The 21,333-nt window shown below is 37.5% G+C and overlaps 1 protein-coding gene across 1 annotated transcript in view; it reads right to left on the bottom strand.

Moving 5' to 3' along the window:
* Window positions 1-4,284: 4,284 nt before the first annotated feature.
* Window positions 4,285-21,333, bottom strand: part of UACA (uveal autoantigen with coiled-coil domains and ankyrin repeats) — a 50,995-nt gene continuing 33,946 nt past the window's right edge. Inside the window, exons 4-19 of the mRNA XM_040601430.1 lie at window positions 20,863-20,927; window positions 19,872-19,929; window positions 19,279-19,349; window positions 19,071-19,177; window positions 17,951-18,132; window positions 17,457-17,494; window positions 16,959-17,045; window positions 15,699-15,806; window positions 14,569-14,601; window positions 13,974-14,072; window positions 13,733-13,769; window positions 12,790-12,842; window positions 8,672-11,362; window positions 7,880-8,032; window positions 6,897-6,962; window positions 4,285-6,170 (exon numbers count right to left, since the gene is read on the bottom strand). Of these exons, the coding sequence (XP_040457364.1) occupies window positions 6,099-6,170; window positions 6,897-6,962; window positions 7,880-8,032; window positions 8,672-11,362; window positions 12,790-12,842; window positions 13,733-13,769; window positions 13,974-14,072; window positions 14,569-14,601; window positions 15,699-15,806; window positions 16,959-17,045; window positions 17,457-17,494; window positions 17,951-18,132; window positions 19,071-19,177; window positions 19,279-19,349; window positions 19,872-19,929; window positions 20,863-20,927 (3,920 nt within the window). The 3' untranslated portion in view covers window positions 4,285-6,098. The remainder of the gene's footprint in view (window positions 6,171-6,896; window positions 6,963-7,879; window positions 8,033-8,671; window positions 11,363-12,789; window positions 12,843-13,732; window positions 13,770-13,973; window positions 14,073-14,568; window positions 14,602-15,698; window positions 15,807-16,958; window positions 17,046-17,456; window positions 17,495-17,950; window positions 18,133-19,070; window positions 19,178-19,278; window positions 19,350-19,871; window positions 19,930-20,862; window positions 20,928-21,333) is intronic.

Here is a 21,333-nt window from a genome sequence, read left to right as displayed (position 1 = left end):
ATGGGGCAATTTGTGCACTGCAGAACTGCCGCTGTCAAGAGAAGGGAGCTCTGTGCCTCATCAGGCAGCACAGCCAGTCAAGAACACATCGCCAAGTAATTAAGCTTGCCAGCTTTGTGCCTCAACCAAGCACACAGCATGATACAGACTGATTTGTTCTGTAGCTGTTTTCAATACATGTCATACTAGCATTAGAAAGTACTCATGCATATATCATCTCAGCATCCTCCTCTGATGAGAAACAGGTATTATGGAGTAATTTTCATTTCAGATTTTAAATCTAAAAGGCAGAGGTGTATGTGCTTCCCTGTCTTACTGAAAGAAATTAAGACTTCAGTATTTCTTCATGTATTGCCAGGTAAAATTCAGCTGAGAATTTCCATGTTTTTCCAGCTTTACCACACTAGTAGCAATGTTGCATTTTCTCACTAGACAAGCCAACACTGTGTCCTGCTCCAAGAGATACAGGCTGCCAACTTCTTAAATACAACATGACAGGCCTCAATGTCGCCTAACCCAATGACTACCAACAGAAGCCGGTGTCTTCACAGGTTCATCTCAGCCATGATTGCACAGAAGCAGTCAGAGCAAGAAAGGCCTGCTGCCTTTTAACTCATTCTCAAGCTAAAATTAAAGCTTTTCAAAATGTCTTGCAAGAGTCCACCCACAGCCAGTCTCTCTCTCCTTGCTGTAGCTTTCAAGCCTAGAGGACAATGTTCTCTCTGATTTTAGGCCATGCACTGGTAGCTTTAATATCATACCTCACCACCCATTCTGCCATTTCCAGTATATTCCTGTAATAGCTCACCAGCTGGAACATATTCCAGTTTCATAATTTCAAGTCAGGCCCATAAATACTTAATGGGTATTTCTCAACCCATTTCTTTTAAAAACCTGTCCATTATTCTTGCTTGCAGCAAGTACTCCTTTTAAGTCCTTGGCCTCCTACACATACAGAGGGAAAAAAAAAAAAAGGAAAAAAAAAGCAGCTTTGGCTGTTTCCCTGAAGCTCAAGCCATCTTCATATTCTGGAAGGGGTTTTATTCTGGTATCCCACAACTGGCATTTCCCACCCACCTCCCTGCCTAAGTTTCTATTCCTACCTACTTTTTCTGAGTGAATCTCTCATGGACAAAAAGATCATCTAATTCAAATCTCCCATCTTTGCTTCCCCAAAAAAATCCTTCATCACTTCTTTCAGAGGAATTTGAAGTTGGACTACATCTGCATGATCTGAAAAGTCACCCTTTTTCATAGCTGCAACATTTATAGACAACTTTTTTAAAACCAAAGGTATAAGCATTCCCACTCATCAAGCCCCAGAGCTGCTTGAAGACGGTCACTTGTCCGAGTCCATCATAACAAGATCACACTACAGCTTTACTTGATCTATACTCCTCATTTTTAAGTTTGTCCATTGGTACATAAATCAATATCTTACAAGACCTCAACTCCAGCAAGTAGTATGGTAAGACAAGACACCAGCTAGAAGTGCCTCGGCACCCAAAATAATTTCTATACTACACCTGACCCTCAAATATGAGATGAACCCTTAAAAACATCCCAACTTACTTTGAAATAACCCCATTATATTATAAAACTCTACCTTGATGCCCTGCTGAAAATTTTTAAAGTCTTCTCCACTGTATTTGAAGAGCATATAAGCAAAAACCCCAACATTTAATGAAGTGTAAAACTAATTATTATGAAATAAAACTGGCTGTTCACAAAGTGGAAAACCATCACATTTTCATGTCCTATTTTCCTTTAAAATGTATTCCCTTCCCGTCATGTAGCGTACTTTGCAAATGTAAAAATAAATATTCTTCACAGTGGAGTGCTGGCTTGAAGGCTACGAGTCCAACAATAAAAAGCTTTACAATTTAATGGCCCTTAAATGCTCAACATCTTTTTCACTTAATGTAAAATCCATCTGATCTAATAGCTGTGACTGAATTACATGTATTTTTTTCTATTAAAAGTTAATTTTCTGAGTTGGCAGAGCAATACAAGCATTAGATTAAAAAAGCAGTAATCTCTATAAACTTTCCAGGATTCAGGGATATTTCCAAGTCAGCTACTCAAAACAAAAAGAAGTCACACACTCACTTCAAAAAGTGCTATTACATAATAGGAACATTGTGCCAACAATCAATTATAAGCTGCATTACCTTATTAATGTTGCTTTACTGTTTCATGGAACAGATCACAAAATACGTCTTGCGAGGCACCCCTCAAACCTCTTAGCTGCATTTCATCTACATTTGACATTTTTGTGACCTCTCATTTCTTCTTTTCATTTATCAGCCATGTTTGTCTATGAATGCATTAATATTGAAAGCTTCCTTCACTAGGGACGTGATACTTCACAGTTAACTTTACCAAACACACAGATCATCACTGCCAAGGGAACTTCCCTGATATGTGGACACAACCCAGATTTTACCTTCACCTTCATGAGTCAATTGAGCCAAGAAAAACCCTAAACTTATATGCAGCGTTGCCGAGGGACTTGTTCATTCAGTTTGAGCCTGGAGACATCCCATTTGTACAGGATTTAAATAATCCACACCTATTAAAACTCAAAACGTTAAGCTTACCTTCTTGCACGCTATGATTTTATAGTGTCACCAATACCAAGGTAACAAGAGTCTGAGCGACCATGTATTACATTAAATATTGAATTACAGTGTTCCCAAGGAAATCCAGATTTAGTTTCTCATTTAGCAGTATTAAGGAAACATTTAAAAAACAAAAACAAAGAAAAAACCAAATCAGAACACCCGCACAACTTCCCGTACCCAACTACCAATTCACATTTCATAGAAAAATGGCAATTTTAATTATTCCTTAAAAAAATTATATAGAGATATGTACTGCAATGGATGAAACCAGTAATTGTACTCATGCTTCAAGTAACATGACATTGTGTGGAAAATGCAGAAGTCATCTTCAAGTCATTTAACATGATGAGAAACCTCAGATCCATGCCACTAATTCAGCTGCTAGAACAGCAGTTACAACAGTCAAGTCTCAACAAAATAAGAAACCTAAAGTGTATAACCCCAGCATTTCCAAGTATCTACTCTGGTCAGGGTCAAGGAGTGGAATAATAGTGAGTATTTTCACCTAGCAGCTTGCTTTTGAAGATGTTTCAAGCTGGCGTTTAAGTAGCATGTTATCTTCCCCCAGTTTAAGAGAAAGATGGCAAAAGTAAAATACTCTAGCAGAAAAAATGACTTGGTGTACTAAAAAATAAGAGGATGTAAATATAATTGAGAAAGCTTTTAAATAATTAGCGTCACTCTGCAGAAAACACGTGGTTGGAGATCAAGATACCCATGTAGTACACCGAAGAATATATAAAGCTATCAGAAAATTCTCAGTGAAAAGCACTTCACAATGCCCTGTAGATTAGCTGACTCAGGAAAGCTGATAGAACATGTCTACTGGCAGAGGGAAGGTTTAGACATATCAACTCTCGAAATAACTCTACCTGAACATCAGGTCTTCAGGACAAAAAAAAAACCCACCAAAACACACCAACAAAAGAAATCTAATATATATACACTCACATCCCCCCACCCCAAGGTCACATTACAGATTTACAAGAACCCTGAAGAGAGCTTCTGCTTACTAACTCAGAATAAAAGCAACTCCTCCAATGATGCAAGGAAGAAACATTTGTTCTAGTCAATGTTTAAACACAGTAAAGTTTCACTTCCATTGTTCATACCCTAACAACAGCCTTGTTTGTTTCATGTCCCACTAGCTGGACAAGATAATCCAAAAAACTAAATTAAGCCAATAGTGAAATTAGAGCACCCTTCACTTTCAAGTCACACCAAATGAATGGACCTCAGTAGTGCCAAGAAATTATTCTGCAAAGATTGCTACCTGATATCATGCTAAGCAGTGTAAGCTATTAAGTGAACGCACTTTCACTAAAAGCAGTAGTAAATCTTCACTAGCTCATCCCCAAACCTAATGATTGATGTAATAGCTCGCCCTGTTTGGTGTAGAAGTGGCCAGAATCAATGTACTCTGAAGAACTGACCAGTAGAAGCTTTGAGCTTCGGTCAATGCCACCAACATTTTACCAACCAGAAACTCTGGAAACAGACAGGAAAAAAACAATAATCCCAGCAGACATCAAAAAACCAAATGTGTTACCTGGTATTCGAGAGCATTCAAGTGAGTTCAGTATCCTTCACTACCCAGACTACTTTGCCAACACTACTTACATTTCTTTACCTTTTACAGAATTGACCACTACAATAAAAAAAGAAGAAAACATTTTATTGATAATATAATATGGGAGAAATTTAGAAAAAACGTACATAGAACTCCCTCATAAGAAAACATACAATATCAAAATATGCCAGAGTTAGTATATCAAAACAAATTCTCTCTAATAAGAGCTTCAAGTAATGCAATTATAAAAGAATTTGGCTAAAAAGTAGTGTATATATACTGAGATGTTTTCTGTAATAGTTCTCTAAGAAATTAAAGGAAAGCAGCAGTAGATCTGTTTAACTACAGACACATATTTAGTAAATATATTAAGTGTATTTATATAATAAAAACTGCCCTGCACATTCAGCACTATGTCTGTGTTCTCCTCTATGTGGCAGATGTCTCTTCAATTCTACTACAAGACTCTGCCCAAAAAGGGACTATAAAGGAAACAAACATAATACTACTAAAAAAATGAGACCCAAGCCTGTGAGGTGCAGCTTGTTGGGAGGCCCAGTTAACATGAAGCAGAGAACTCTGCACTCTGACTTAAGTCCTTATTTTTCAGGAACATGGAAGAGGAAGTTTGTCTTATCTGCATCACGATGCCAGATTCCTACTTGCTAGTTATAAGCAAATGCTTTCAACCAAGTAGACTGAATTTAACATGGCTACTGATAGCACTTACACTGTTTGCTCTACTGAAACAGCCACAGACATTAGATCAGGCTCATTTTTCAATTACTTCCTTTGAATAGTCCCAAATTTCATGTTTTCTTCCATAAAACTTACTTATGGGAACATCATCCTTCAGTTAAAAATGAAGCCCTGTCTTGTTTTATAGGTAGATTCCAAGCAAATAAAAATTCTCATTTCATTAATCCTCAGTATTTGCATCTTTCCCCATAAATAAGATTATAGTACATAATTTACAGTTAAGAGGAAGATACCTTTAACTTCCAGAGTGTTTGAAAATCCAATACCTGAATTTTCTAGCATACAGCTTCACGAGGTGCTCAGTCTACACCCATATTAGGCCTAATGAAGAATGAAATTATACAGAAGTAGGACTATTGCCTTTAGATCAAAATGCTGCTCTACTAACCATGACACTCCAGTCCCGCTATTGTAGCCTACAATAACCAATATTACAAGAATTCACAGAAAAATCTTGGGGGAGCAAGGAAGAGGAGGCAAACATAAAAGTTAGTGTTTTGATGGAAAAACCGATTTTTAAGTCTTGCAAAAAGCAAAGGCACTACATCTTAAGTTTATAGTTAAATAAAGTCTGTAACTTGGCCAGCCAAGTTACAACATACAGCTAAATACCTTTCATCTACCTTTGCGGCTGACTTACTAAGCATGTTGTAGTATGTCTTGATCAGCTTATGTGACAAAACAGCCACTTTCACTTAATCAATAAAGGAGATATACAGCTACAATACTTAGCCAAGCTCATTTGAGCATAGTTTATTTTTAACCATACCATGAGAATTCAAGTTATAGCATAAACTAGAGTTTCTGGGTATAGGCCTTGCTTTAATAAGTGGTCAATCAGACATTAAAATAATTTTACTACTATGTCATCATTTTGACAGTCAGTTTGCATACCAATTTTAAAAAAGGTTCTACTTCTTTTATTTATGTAATGAAAGTAGTATCAGATCTGAAACTCAGTAGCCCTATTTTACTGTTTTACAAGAAGATAATATTTCAGCTTTGTAAGTTGTTTCATATTTGGAGGTTCTAATTGCAGCTATATCATCATAATTATATAAATCTCATGAAGGTTATCACTACTGTAATTACAGCACTCTTACTACAAGATGCAGCCACCTTCAAGAGCAATGGCACTAAGCACGTCAGCAAACAAGTCCCTGTCTCATTCGTATGATCTGTAGTAAAGCAGCTTGGACATCTTCATCCATGTGACCCTAGAGCAAGCAAACACTTAGTTACAAGAAAAATTAAGATGACCATGAAGCACCAACCAACCATTGCTAATATTAGGAGATTCTTTAACATTACCCAAAAGTCTTAGCTTATGGCTGCATTTTTATTGCTCTGGGAAAATCTGAAATACTTCAGGAATCCAGCTGGTTTTTTCTCATAAGAGAAAGAAGGGTCTGTCTCTGACACAGCAGTTTCATTTATGAAAACATGATGTCGCAAAAAATTACTGTTCCTATCCTCTGGGCTCCACAGCCTGCTGCTGTAGTAATGGCCCCTCCTTTGCATGCTCTATCTGAAATCGTAAGACCTGAATTAATTGATCAGCTCTTTGTTCAGTAGCAGCAAGTGAATAAGTCTGCATTAAACTTCCAACTTCTACTCAACTTCTCTCCAGCATTACCTGGGATATGCAGAATTAACAACATTGTCACACTGCCTGACACCACCACCCTTCAAAGCAGGTTACTGTTATATCTAGTTACACAGACAAATGGTAATAAGATGGCACAATAAGTTTATAGCTTATAAATAGCTTATAGCGGTGTTTGCTTTTTTGTTGAATCAGTCCAAGTTAAAACTCATGAAAACCAGTACTTGATGCTAGTTTCAAGTTTGAGGTCTTCCAGTATGGCAGTTAGAAACGAGTCTCAAGAATTTCTTGCATTGAGATGTCAGAGTAAGACAATCTGAACTTGGGACTATCATACCTGTACAGCACTAAGAAGATGTGTCCGATAAACTGAAACTACCTCTTGATGTTGCCTTTTAGCATCCTATAAAAAGAAGATAGGAAGAGAAGGTGAAGTCATCAAATTTTTAACATCTACTTTTGCCTATTTCCAACTTTGTGGACTTGGTTTTGTGCACTTACAGACTAGCCAAAGCAGATTTTCAAGGTTAAGGTTAGCTATATCCCCTCCATTAATCAAGAAAAAAGTCACTGCTTCACTTGTGTTTGCTTACTTGCAAAAAGGTTGCTCTAGTGCTTCAGCCCAGGTGCTAAGATGAAATGCTTATCAACAGCATTAGCATTTGTTTAAAATCACCCAATTTAAGAACAGTTTGCCTGATGGGGTCAACCTTACAAATACCATTAAAGATGTATCCTACTTCTGTACAGATTTACCACTAACTCTGCTCACATACGTAGCTTTCTTTATGAGCTTTATTGAAGTCACAGGGGCCACTAACATGCTTGTGCACAAAAATCACAGCACTTACCATAAAGTGTTCCCCTTAACTGTTAGTATGTAATAAGCAATACGTTGCACAATGTTTGCAGACAAGGGAACACAAAATGAAATCCATTAAGGATGGATCACCTCACTTTCTTTCAATAATATACATGGCTGGTAGTTTTTTTGCAAGAAAATATTCATGTGGAACTTATATACAGAAATGGTCTTAGCATGAACTACAGCAGTGTACCTCGTAAGCACAAATTCTCTCTAAATTGTTTTTCTTTTTTATCTGGAAAAGTTCCTAAATGTTGCAGTTCTAATGTGCAGAAGGAAGCAGACAGATTTACAAAAAAGCAACCATGGCAGGTGAGGGGGAAATCATGAATACTCTACTTTTGAAGTCTAAGCCTACAGTCAACCCCTATGACCACATATGTATTTCCTTGTTTATACCAGAAACTGTAAGCAATTCTACTGCATTTCAGACAACACCTTGCATGTTTACTTACAGCTAGCTGCTGTTGCAGTGTTTTCACTTGGTTCTGGAGCATTTCAACCTGCTGGTTCTGCCTCTTTGAGGGAATCCCAGTGGTGTACGTAAGTTGAGACAAGCCATTAAGAGCTTGTTTTAACCTCTCTACATCATTAAGCAGCTCTGTTATCTTAAAAAAAAAAGCATATAAAACCCTCATTTAAGGATGTCTCACTGAAAATTAATATTCTTTAACATTCTTTGAAGTTTGATGAAGACCAGCAAGCACTGAAGGGTCTTTGTTGTCCCAGCTTGCCACCACACTAAAGCGCCTTTGCTAAGATAGAAGACTCCATTTTCATGACATGCTATCACTCATTCACATACTGCTTCCTAGCACTGAAATTTGTAAGGTATGGACCCTGGAGGTCAGCCAGCCACATAAATTACTTATGCTCTAAAGATATTCTAGGTCTAATTTCTAAAAAGACCAACAAACCATCAGAAGGCAAGCCAGAGATACTAAACAAATACAGTTCCGATGGGAGAATGAGCTTATACCCTAAAAGTCTGAAACTCAGCTTGGAAGTTTTAGAGTTTAGACACTACATATGATGCCTGAAACATATCAAGCATTAGAGAAAAAAAAAACCCACCTTCGTATAATGCTACCAAAGCCAGGACTTCATCTCAGCAAATTTGGGCCAGTTCTGGGGACCTAATGCTCAGTACACAAAGTTGTGCTTTGAATACCTAAGTAGTGGTATTTGAAGTCTAGTTCCTTACCACTAAACTGAAAGTGTCAAGAGTATTAACTGACACATCCTACCTTGTTATCCTTGGCTTCCACCTGCTTTGCAGATTCCTGTATTCTCTTCTGCAAGTCAATAATTGTTGTCAGTGATTTATCACACCTTTCTTTCTGGTCTTTGATTTCTTGTTCAATACTGCAACTTCGTAACTGAAGCAACTCCTTTTCATCCTTTAAGGAAAGCTCACTCTTTTTAGCTTGCAAAGCCTCCTCGCATGCTTCCTTGTACTTTTTATTCATCTTGGACAAGTTTTCAGCTATGCTATTAATCTGGGCCTCCAGAGTACTTTTCATGGATTGGTATTCTGCCATGTCAATCACTTCTTTGCTCTCCAGGTCGGTTAAAGCTTGTCGAGTAAGCTGCATCTCAGACTGCAACTTCAAAATTTCCTCATTTTTAACTCTGTTTTCTTCTTCCTTTTCTTTCAAGCTGTTTTTGATTGCTACAATTTCTTGTTCTAGCATTTCCTTCATTTGTGTATATTCTACCAAAGGTATTGAAGATTTTTTTAACCCTGACAATTCCTGCTGTAGTTCTCCTACTTTTAGTGTTTCTTTGTCATAACATTCCTTCTTACTTCTGAAGGCTTCCTTTAGATCCTCTATAGTGTGACCAAGAGCCTTCTTCAAGACTTCAATTTGTTCTGCCGGAAGATGCTGAGCCTGCACAGTTATCAGCTGCTTGGTATTCTCTTGCAGCTCATCTTTCTCTTCTTTCTCACCTGTATATTTCTGCAGCAATTCTCTCAGTTGCTTATTTAACTCCTCCATTTTGCTTGCAAACATCTTTTCCATTTCGTGGGATTTCTCAGCAAGGATATAGTTCTGCTGCAAGTCATTCTGGATGGACAAAATGCCATTTTTGAGCTTTTCATTCTCCTGTTTGTACCTCTTGTTTTCCTCTTCGCTTTCTCTGCACTTCTGGGCTTGCTCCTGCAGCTTCACTTTTAATTCTTTCACTGTGGCTTCAAAGAGTTGTTCTCTGTCTTCAAAGGAGGCAACCGGGGCATATTTTGACTTAATGCATTCCTGAATTGTGTCAAGTTCCTTCTTTTGGGCTTCAATTTCTACATGCAACTGCAAAATTTCTTCTTGACCCCTCTTATACTCAGCCATAATTGCAATATTGTTCTCCTGAAGTTCTTGTGTGCTTTTATTTAAAGTAGTCACTGTAGTTTCATGATCTTTTAAACTTATATATTCAGTTTGTAATTGATTCTGTAAGAGTTTAACCTTATTTTTCAAAGTTCCATTTTCTTCATTTACCCTCATGAATTCTTGCTTTATCCCTTCCATTTTTTCCTTCACATCTGACAGCTCCCTATTAGTCTTATCCAGAGTGTTATTCAGGACTGTTTTAACCTCTTCATGTGTTGTCGCCAACACATACTGATCCCTGAGAGTCTCTCTTATGACTGCATTTTCAGAGACTAGTTTGCACACTTTTGCTTGTTCATCATCATATTTTTTCTGAAGCTCAGAAAGCTGCTTTTCAAGTTCAACACCATTAGATTTTAAAGCTTCCACTTCTTTTTCGTGCTGCTCTGGAGACAGGTACACAGCTTGGAAGTGGCTGATATTCTCACTCAAGTTGTTCTTCTCTGCCAGCAACTTTTCAGCTTCAGCTTTGCTTTCATTGTACTTCTTTGTTATTTCAAAAAGCTTTTTGGTCAGGTCACCAACAGTCAGATCATTTGTTTTCTTCAATTCTTCGTGAATTTTTAACGGCACATTCTGGCTTTTAATTTCAGCTTTTAGCATCTGGATTTGCTGCTTAAGCATCTTGTTATCGATCTGCAACCTTTCAAGTTCCTTCTGCAGAGTCTGATTCTTCTGCGATAAATCAGAAATTGTCTTCCCAAGTTCCTCATTTTTTAGCTCAAACCCACTCCTCATTTTTTCATGGTCTTCTAGCTTCACACACTGAGCAAGTTTAGCTTTCTGACTCTCAGATTCCCTCTTTAAAAGCAGAATCTCTGCCTGCAGTTTTTCATGCTCTCCTTCCATCTCTGCTAACTTCCTTGCTTTCTCGTTCACTTCACCTGATAACAAACTCTTCATGTTTTCAAATTTCTCTGAAGTTACAGAGTGGGCTAACTTTGCTGCTGTTTCTTTGAGCTGCCCTTCTAACTCCACAACATTTCTTCCCCTTTTATCTCGCTCCATCTCCAACTTAACAAGTTCCTTCTGCAACCTTTTATTTTCTTCCACTAGCCTTCCTTCATCTCTCTTGAATTCCGCCACCAGCAATTCATTCTGCTTAATCTGGTTCCTTAGTTTTCCCACTTCAGCAGAGGCCCCTTCATACTTAGTTTTCATTTCTTTCAACTGATCCTTCAGCTCCTCTGTTAGCTTGCTGTTTCCTGAAGCAGCTTCATTAGTCAGGTGATCTTTCAGAGCAAGAAAGTGGGTCTGCATTTGCTTAACTTTGCCTTCAGAGTCAAACATTCTTTTCTGTACATCTTTTAAAGCATCTTCCAGTTGTTTTATCTGTCCATCAGATTCTGCCTTGGTTCTTTCACACTCTGATGCCAAAGCTTTACATTCAGATACCTTGTGAGACAGTTCTCTCTGCAATTTGCTAATTTCCTCTTTTGCTGCACCATAGCAGGTCCTCACGTTGTCAAGTTCTTTCTTTAAAGTTTCCTTCTCTGAATTGGAGGATTGGTTTGGCAGAGAGAGCTCCAGGGGTCTCAGCATAGACCTAGACTGAAGATAAATTGGCACAAAATGGATACACTTTTACAGGTTTGACAAGTCCTACACATAACTGTCTTAAACCTGTGTTGATATAAGCATAAAATTTGCCTGAGATTTTTTTTTTCTTAGAAACACACTAATCTGTTCTTGCCCATATTACAGAACATGTATTCCAGCTTTCAACATTAAAATCTTGAGTATACAGCTCTGCATTACTGTTTCCCAACCATCAGACCCTACTGGCGTTAAAGTGCAGGTGCAGTATATTCATCTCCCTTATAATGTTATTCATACTTAACCACTCACATGCTAGAAGAACTTCAATTTATTAAGAGATTTCCCTTGCCCCTCAAGTATGTGAAAATAATTTTAAAAGGAATCAAAACAGGGTATGTCATGGTTAACAGAACCTTCTCTGCCATTTCATTTACTGTCTAGTACAGGGTATCTCAAAAAAAAAAAAAGTGTTTGCCTCCTGTCAGGTGGCCTTCAGTAGCAACTTCACTTCCCTGCCAGCCATGATGGCTATTACACGGCACAGACTTGCTCCCATGACCTCATTCACATTCCAAGGACCGGAAAACTGTATGTGGCTTCCAGACACGACTAGCTTAAAGCCACTTAATTCCTGCTTGGGATATGGTTTGGGGTCTTTTTGGTTGGTTGGCTTTCTGTGCCCACCCCCTTCCCCCCTCCCCCTTTAAAAAAAAAAATTACACATAAACTCATTTTAAACTTCAACTAAGAATAATAAAAAAAAAGAGGTTAACCCAGTAGTCTTAGAACTTATGTAAAACAAGACAGAACAGACTGGATTTTTTTGTGTTACCAGCAAAACGTACAAACTACATGTATCAGTGAAATCTGGCAAGAAAGCATATGATGTACAGATTTACTTCTAGCCATCACTCACTTCTGGAAGCATTACAGCTGAAATACTCAAGCGTAAGAGCAGCTTGTCAGTTAGAACCAATTCCTATCATACATGACTCACTGTAAGGGTCTGATTGACCTTCTTTATAACATAATTGTTTCTTTAAAAAGGTAGCTAGCTATCAGCCAACAATTGTCAGGAAATTATTGTATAGCTGGCAGGGGGAAAAAATCTTCTGAATTTCAGCTGAATTTAAAATAGAAAAAAACTCTGGAGATGAATACCCAGTTGCACTGTACACTGTGACTACTGATCAAATAGTCTGTTGATTCAGTTTCAAGAATGCTCATTACAGACCATTCAGCATCCAACAATTTCACAGCATTTAAAGCTCTGCCACATATATAACTCTAGAGGGCACCAGCAGTTAAAAATAAACATAGCAGGGCAAGTATTGAAAGTTTTTTTATTCAGAAGCAACGTTTAATATATGTACATTTCTATTTAGCTTTCCCAAACATTACTATCTTAAAATTCTCTCAAGTGGTAAAATATTTATTACCTGTGACTCCACAGCAAACACCTGGCCTTGTTTAAGTAATAAATCTTCTTTTCCTAGATTTTCAAAGCAAACAGCATTTAGTCTGTTTAAAAACAGTAATATATGATCACAAGAACTATGATTTTCCTTCATAATTTTATTCTGTTCAATGGGACTGCACTAGGCTGCATGTTGGTGTTTTAGACACTTAGTATTAAAACAACTCGTTAATTAAGTCACATAGGAGGAGTTTTTCCAGGTGTCCTAAGGAAAAAACACTCCTACTGTGCCAGGCTAGGTAAATTGTTCTGCAAAACAGTCCATGAAAGCCACCTTGAGCTAGCTGCATGTCTGCATATGAACACACCAGGGAAAAGCATGCCCTTGCACTCCAAATAAATGATCCTTCCTGACAGGCAGCCAAACAGCTCTCATGACTGCTCTTGACAGATGAAGTGACATTAAGTTACACAAGTTACAGGCCTGTAACACATTGGATGCAAAAGACTTCAGTTTCTGGAAATGGAGTAGTTTCTACCAGAAGTGTGAGCTGAGGTCTTGTGTTTAAAGTCGTTTTCAAACCTGCCTACATTCAAGCTTTCACAATGACCGTGGTTTTCTTGTCATAAGCTAGATATTAAGATACAAAGAATGGAAAGGGGAGCTCAATTTGGAGCACGGATCTTGCTCAGCTTGTTTTCCATATTATTATAAGATGTAGCAGAGTTAAAATGCACATTTCACAAGACCAGACACTCATAAGCGAGACTGATCAATAATGCCCAACCACTCATATACAAACCCAACTGTGCCCAGCTGACTACTCAGGTTTGAGGTGTGGACACACACGTTATGCCTGACTATAGTTAAGACCAACAAAAGGAAGAGACAACAAAAAACCCACCCTTTGTCTGTGTATGCTAACACTGCATCATGCATAGCAAGTTTTAAAAAATTAACTTACTATTACCAAAGTTACTTCCAGATGCCACAAAGTCAACCTAAAAGCAAACAGCAAGAAACAAAAAATTTCAAAATGAATTTCAAAATTAATTTCAAACTTTTACTATATGTTAAGCTAGGGATTAAAGGGCAAGGAAAGCTTTTACAGTAAGACAACCATTTAAGAGTTTCAAAAATTTAAAATTGCTAAAGTATTTACTACTATAGATATCAATTGTTATATTTCAAATCAATTAACGTACTTCATAATATTTGAGTTTAGCTTTGAGAGCTTCAATAGTTCTTAAGCTTTCTTCCTGCTGTTTTTCCTTGGTAGTTAGGATTTTCTTCAACTCATCTTTCTGAAAGAGAAAGAGTGCCAAATAGCCAAAGCCACAAGGATGGCCAGATTTATAAGATCTCAAGCAACTTTGACAAGGGTCTAGGGAGAACTTCAACCAAGATCAGCACTGAAAGAATCCCTACATTTTTGATTCTGAAGTTCTTCAACACTGCTCTTCTACCAGAGGAGTCCTGAAGAATGAGTCAAGGGAATATGCACCAACATAATTTCCTATTGTTTAATTTATTAATATTTATTCATCTTGCATTACTGAAAGTCACTAGAGATATGCTTACAATATTAAGTCTGCATTAAAGGTGCCACAGGGATTATATGTTATTTGTAGTAATAGAAGTGTTGTGCTCCTTTACAAAATAAGTACATACCAGTAGATATTTCACTTAGTATTTATAAATAGCTTTCTTTTCTCTATAGTTTTAAATACCATTACTCAAATGCAATAGTCACTTCCCCTGTTTCTTAGTTCTATGATGCTTTAAGGTAATACATCATACCTCATTTTCAAGATCATCTGCAAACATTTGCTCCTGCAAAAATAACAAAAAAAATTCCCCCACAAATCATTTTTTCAATAACGTTTAAGGGGTTTATACACAGTTCATTAGTTGACAAGTCTACCCCAGTTTCTAATCCTACATGCTTCTGACTGTTCCTCTTTCATTTAGCATCTAACCTCTGGCAAGAGAAATAAACAGAAGTTAAGGATGTTTGACAGAGCAATGTCTCTTGACATGCATAGTAGGAAACTGGAGTATCTTTTTAATTATCTAGATCAACCACTACCGAGGCAGAAAAGTACATTTTTTCAGTAGAAGTTTGCTTATTTTGGGAAGTGAGTATTAAGGATTTTGTGGGTTTTGTTTCTTTTATAAAGGCAATGCTTAAAAGAGAAGTTCAGACAAGACAATGATTCTAAGAAATATTCTTTCTATCCACGTGCAGCATTTAGAGGAAGCTATATATGCTTTTTAACTGTACCTCTACAAAAATGCAGTGAAGGAACAAATGTGAGCCTCCACAAAGAAAAAAACCCACCAAACAAAAAAACCAACAACAACAACAAACAACAAACCACCCTGTTTTTATTTTCCTTCCTCAACTGTACTGGTCATATTTAAGCCTCTAAGGAAAGGAAACTTTTTTTAAAAAACAGGATTTCAAATTTGGGTGAGAAATTCCCTATGGAAAACCTTTGCTTCTGTTTTTGCCAATTGAAGACTCTTCTCAGTGTTGTCACTCACAGTAACAGCTAGAAAATAAGCAGTGGCTATGATAAAGTGCTCACAACAACTACATTTAATTGTGCAGATTAAGTTTACCCAAAATTACAACATGTCAGAACACCTCATGGTTCGCATTACATAGTAAAGTATAGCCATAAATATCATTGCTTAAAATTTATGAGTATCAGTGAATGACATGGTAACATGCCTCCTCTCATTTTGAATACTATTACAGGAGCAAATGCTTCTGCTGCAGAAGAAGGTGACAGTGACACATACAGAAGTAATTCCCAGGAAAGCAGTGACGACTACATTCTAATTACACATGCTTTCTTTTCTGCCTCAACCAGCCTTCACTGTCAGCCTCAGGTGGCTATTACAGCTTTCAAGTCTTGGTTTACCTCATTCAATTGTAGTTGTAGCCCGCTGATTCTATCCAGCAGCATCCTTTGCTCCTCTTGTACTTCTCTCATTCGATCTTTCAAATCTTGATTTTCTAACTCCAATTCCTTAAAAGTAAAAAATAAAATTAAAAAAAAAAACCACTACCACGCTACACGCACATTGGGAAAACTAAAGAATCTGAAACAACAGTTTTAACAGTCTCTAAAGACACCAAGCCTTGCCCTAATGATTCTGTGGCCTTATTCCAGGTCTGTTTCATTCTGAAGGTTTACATCAGCACAAGCTCCAGTCTTCAAGCTCTTCTGTTCTAGACTGCTCATTCTCATAGGAGCATACATAAACGTTTCGAAGTCTGAGCAGATTAAGATTACATTCAATGCTGACAGCAATCAAGAGGCTGCTTATCTGCTGTCTGTTAACAAGTAAAAATAACTAATGTTAAAACAGTTCCTGAAACCCAACCACTGCAGCCAAAGGTGAATGAAAAAGCCTTCACCAGCAAGAAACATAGCAACCTTTAAATGTGCTAACTGTTCCAAGCAGCTACAAGAATCATCCCGGTAACTTATTATAAATCCAACACATGAAAATGATAGGTCTTTGCACTGTCAATTAGTCCAGTGCTCACATGCAAACAATAAAGCATGTTTAACTCTTGCCTGATAATCGCCGCCTTAACAGTGGTAACTACTTTAGCTCAAACCAGAGAAGTTGCATTTAGAGATCTTTATCCTTTTATTACAAAGCATTTCAGAATGCAGGCCTCTATTTCTCAGTGGTTTGTTCCCCATAGCTTAAAACGTTGTTTACCTTTTTGAAAACTGTAATGACATAGTAATGAGATGAGAAAGTTAATAATGGTTAGTAGAACGATTATGACATCTGTTATTTTTAGTAAGACACTTAACACACATCTCTTGAAAAGTTAAAAAAATAAATCTTCCAGTTTTGTGAGACTGATTTTACTGCAGGCAGAAGTAGTATACATAAGGTTAAGACCTAGGAAAAGTTAAGAAATGAACAGACTTGCAACTATTTATTACACAAACAAGTCTTTTCCTGAAAAAAGTTTACAGCTTATCTGCATAATTGCCACATTACCGAGTCATGCAATTAAGTTTTAAGTAAACAGCAATATATACGACCTTTCTTAATGGAATCACTAATGCTTACTTTACAAGCACATCTTGTCTTTAGTATGTCTGGTTCATTATGCATAGGGTAATAGGCAAGTCATAAAAATCCTTCTCGCTTACCTGAGCATTATGTTCCTTCTGATACAGCTTGACATTCACCTCCTCCTGTGCATGCAGCCAATTCCACTTCTGTGACATATTAATAATCTGTTATTGCAACAGTAAAGTATTAATTTATATTCCTGTTGTGTTCTGCAGACATGCATTTCTGGGGACACTGGGCTGCTTTCAGCCTTCATTTCAGCTTCCGCTGGGGGGCAATACTACCAGCATCCACATTTTGACAGATAGCTTCTCAGTAAGAGGTCACTATGATCTCACCCAGACAGGAAATAGGATGCTTATCAAAGCTCTAATCCTGAGTGTGCACATCATCAAATATTTTTCAAATAGAAACAGCCACACCATCGGATTAGAGGGCATCCTCTCAGCTACATACGAGGTTAAGAATTCAAAAAAATACTGAACTAGTTTTGCATCATAGCACAATCTTAATCACGCTCTCACCAATACAAGTGATGTACTACCTTAGAAGATACTGAATATAAACAGCCTTACCTTTTGTTCAGGCTGCCCTTTCTTCATGGTATCTCTTGCTAAAAAAGCACCACAAAAATAGGAAGTTAAAAAAAGCATTTCATTCAGATTCATGCAACACATTCCACTAATTCTATCTGGTTTTGACCTCAGGAGGACATTTCAAGAGGTAGATTCACCACCACCCCAGTTAATCAAATATGGAAATATTCACAAATACAAGGTCCTTCTACAAATAAGGCTAAATAACTCCTATTGCATCAGTATTGCAATGCCAGGTTCAGTAGCGTTAATACCTGGAGGCACCGGAGCCTGCATTTACCTTAAAAGCTTTTCTAAAAACAAACAGAAAACAAAAGCCTTCTTTCCCTGCCCAAACAAGCAATTTAGCACATTTTTGTTCAAAGGACTACAGCTGCCCTCCAAAAAAACAGTTCCTGAAGACACAGCAGAGGGAAGACACACAATTCTAATGAAAGAACAACAGCAAACTGTTATAGCCATGTTCTTCATACCTTTGCTGGAATCCTCAACGGCAGCTTTTATTAAAGCCAAAATGTCAATATTGTCACCAATTCTGGCATAGTAAGCACAGTCATGACCAAGGCCATCAGTCAAACTAACATCCGCACCATTCCTGAGCAAAACTTCTACTGCATCCTTGCAGCCGTATTCACAGCCTAACATTACAGCAGTCCTGAGGATGGGGAGAAAGATTGTATTCAGACTCCAGGATCTCACACTTTAATGGACCAATCACTTACAGAAAGAATTCTTCATACACTTATGTCTAATCATGCAAACTTGAGTCAATGAATCCTTCCTCTATAAAGGGAGGAAACTAAGCCTGGAAGTTCATTTGGTCAGTGTTTAAAAAAGCAAACGAGGACACTATTTTCATGAAACTCAGATAAACCTACTGCCTTTGAGAGAGCCACCCAGTGTTTTGAAAACTCACATGAATTTGGCTTCCTCTCCATTTAGATAGAAATCTCAATAGGCACAACACACAAGAAGTTTGTTTAGACAAAGTTGGGCGGCGGGCACACAAGTGCTTGGGAGTCCTGGCAATGCCTTCCAAACACTCGCCAGCTTCAGAACATGCAGTCCAAGTACCCATGCTTTGTCCCACAGCAGCCTCATGTCCATTAGCCACGAGGCAGCCATCCTCCAAGAAATCACTGGCAGAAGGAGCAGCTACAAATAGAAAAGCCCTCCCCTGGCCCCCTTTCACGAATAGAGACGCAAACAGCTTTTCAAGGCCTTTAGGTCCCTTTGGAGCTCCAATGGGACTCAAGTACTTCTTGACAAGGGTACCAGTTTTGTCATGACCCATTTTGTATATTGATCCCAAAGGGTGCAAGATACAGCTTTGGACAGACAAAACCTTAAAATAACCAGCTGCTGTTTCTCTGCTGGCAGTAACAAGCCTACATGTATTTTAAACACAAGAACAAGCAATAAAAAAAGGCCACGCTTATCTGCATTATTGAACTGGCACATCTACTTCTGAACTAAATCCCAGATTCTTTTCCAGTGAATTTAGCATATTTATTCTGTAGCCTGAAAGCCAAGGGACAGCTTCCTACCCTTTAAGTGTCAGCAGGCATTCCGACAACACTCTGCATGCATTACCTGTTTTGTTTGTCCCTGGCATTAACATCTGCTCCTCTGTCTATCAGAAGCTGACAAACCGTGGGACGACACATCTGAGTGGCCAGCACTAGTGGTGTCCTCCCGTCCTGAAGAGGTGAAGGAGGAAAGAAATAAGGAAAGGCAGAGAAAACAGAGAAAGTACAAGAACTCCAAATCGTGCAGGAAAATGCTATCAGCAGCAACTTACACCGTCCTTTGAATTCACTGAGGCTCCATGATCACACAGTAGTTGTATGCTAGAGGAACAGTCTGACATAGCTTTCAAGAGAAAAAGAAAGAGCAAAAGTTATACTGCTGAAAACAGCCTTCATGAAACCCCAAACACCTCCTTGGGTGTATTTGTTTCACAAAAATTCATGCAACCAAGTTAAAGCACGACAAGGCTCTATGACTTAGCTCTCACACAGCCATCTCTAAAGCATGTGAAAGAGACCAAACACTACCATTCGACACGTTGCATAGCATAGTGAGGATGCACACAATCCAGAGTAAAGCTATCTTAACCTATTAGCATCATTGCTCTAAAACACTGATCATGATACTTGCTTAAGATTTTTACCATGCAACTCATGGACATTAGAAGAGACTTTCAGACCTATAACCTCTGCTAAGACAGTTAACAAGTTTGTTACTGAGGACAAGTGTCATGACAATATAGAACTTTTTCTCTAATTTCATTACTACAGTCATCAAAATTAAAAGAGAAGAATTTGGCCCCTCTGACAATTAATCTATTCAGTGAATCTAGATTTCATATTAGTTGCCATAAAAGCCTTTTACCTGCATCATGAAGAGCAGTTCTTCCCTGAAGATCCACATTCTCCGTTGGACAATTGTACTGTTAAAATAAGTAACCCCAGTTATCAATTAGGATTCAGATTGCACTTACAAATCTTGAAGTATTTTGAGGTTTGAACAATAAAAACTGATTTAAGAAAAAAGTTTGTAGTTTACAAATATAATAACATACATGAAAGAGCTATGAGTACATATATGCACTTCAGTGCTCTAAACACATTGATGAAAAGTTGTATAAGTAAATTAAGACCATGCAAAGAAAATGAGTAATTCACTACAGACTTTTCACAAGCACTTTCAAAAGTTCATTCACTACAGCCAAGGTTCTCTGCCACCTTAAAGATCTTTTTCAACCTAAATGATTCCATGCTTATTCCTTTGCTACCACTATCACTACTAGTTCTGGCATTCCACAGAAAGTGTGCCATTTATATCTGCATGGAAACTGCATCAAAAACAGAAGACGAGAAGAACCCATTGAAAGTTCCAAAGAATTCAAATGAGTATAAACTGACTAGGAATAAATGAAGAAAAAACTAAATATCCCACAAATCTAAGACAACCCACTAATACTGTTTCACTAATGAAAGTTTATGGATGTAAACGCTCATCTTTTGAAGAAAACACTACCCTTGAGCAGACCTTTCAGTGTTACTGTTCCTAAATGCAAATGTTCAGAAGAGCAGCACTAGTCTTTAAAAGACACTCAACTCCGTTTTCTTTAAGAGGTAGAAATTACAACTTGATTTGATTGTCTACGTGAAGAGACAAAAAGTTTATTTTAGCACTCTTTTAGCCACCACCTGTTATTTACTATGAGAAGGTCTTTTCCACAGAACTATCTTATTTTTTAAAAAGCATGTAATTGTTTAAGAAGAGTGGCATGTCTCAATTTTGAATCAGTATATTTAAGAGCACCTTTTTTTATTCTCAAGAATAAAAACCATAACAGACAAGTTTTATTTTTCAGTACCTGCAAAAGCTTCTGCAAACATAAAGCATGTCCATATTTTGCAGCTAGGTGCAATGCGTTTCTACCTAAAAAGAAATCAACATCAATTCAGGATCTATTTTGAACATGCATTTAGAAATACCACACAAAAATTCAACATGCCTATGTTGTTTCTCAGAAAGTATATTACTAATCCTGTAATACTAATTCATCAGAAGTTAATTTGTACTTCACTAAAACATTAGCATAGTTTATTTCACCTGAAGAAAAAAAACTGTCATCTTCCTCCTCCATAATTCTATACGCTTCATTACCGCTAATCATGTGCTAGACGTATGAGACAGATACACACATGTCATTAGACCAATTTCACGACAAAAGACAGTTCAGAGCAACATTCACATCATTTTAGAGGCAACTGTCCCTGTCTCCCCCATCAATTCTGTCAGTACTATAACTAAGTCATCTCTCTTGTGTATATTTCACTATTTG

The sequence above is a fragment of the Falco naumanni genome, chromosome 7 (assembly GCF_017639655.2).
Source record: "Falco naumanni isolate bFalNau1 chromosome 7, bFalNau1.pat, whole genome shotgun sequence".
Taxonomy (NCBI): Eukaryota; Metazoa; Chordata; class Aves; order Falconiformes; family Falconidae; genus Falco; species Falco naumanni.
Note: the sequence above shows the minus strand (reverse complement) of the source record. Positions and strands in the feature narration are given on the sequence as shown.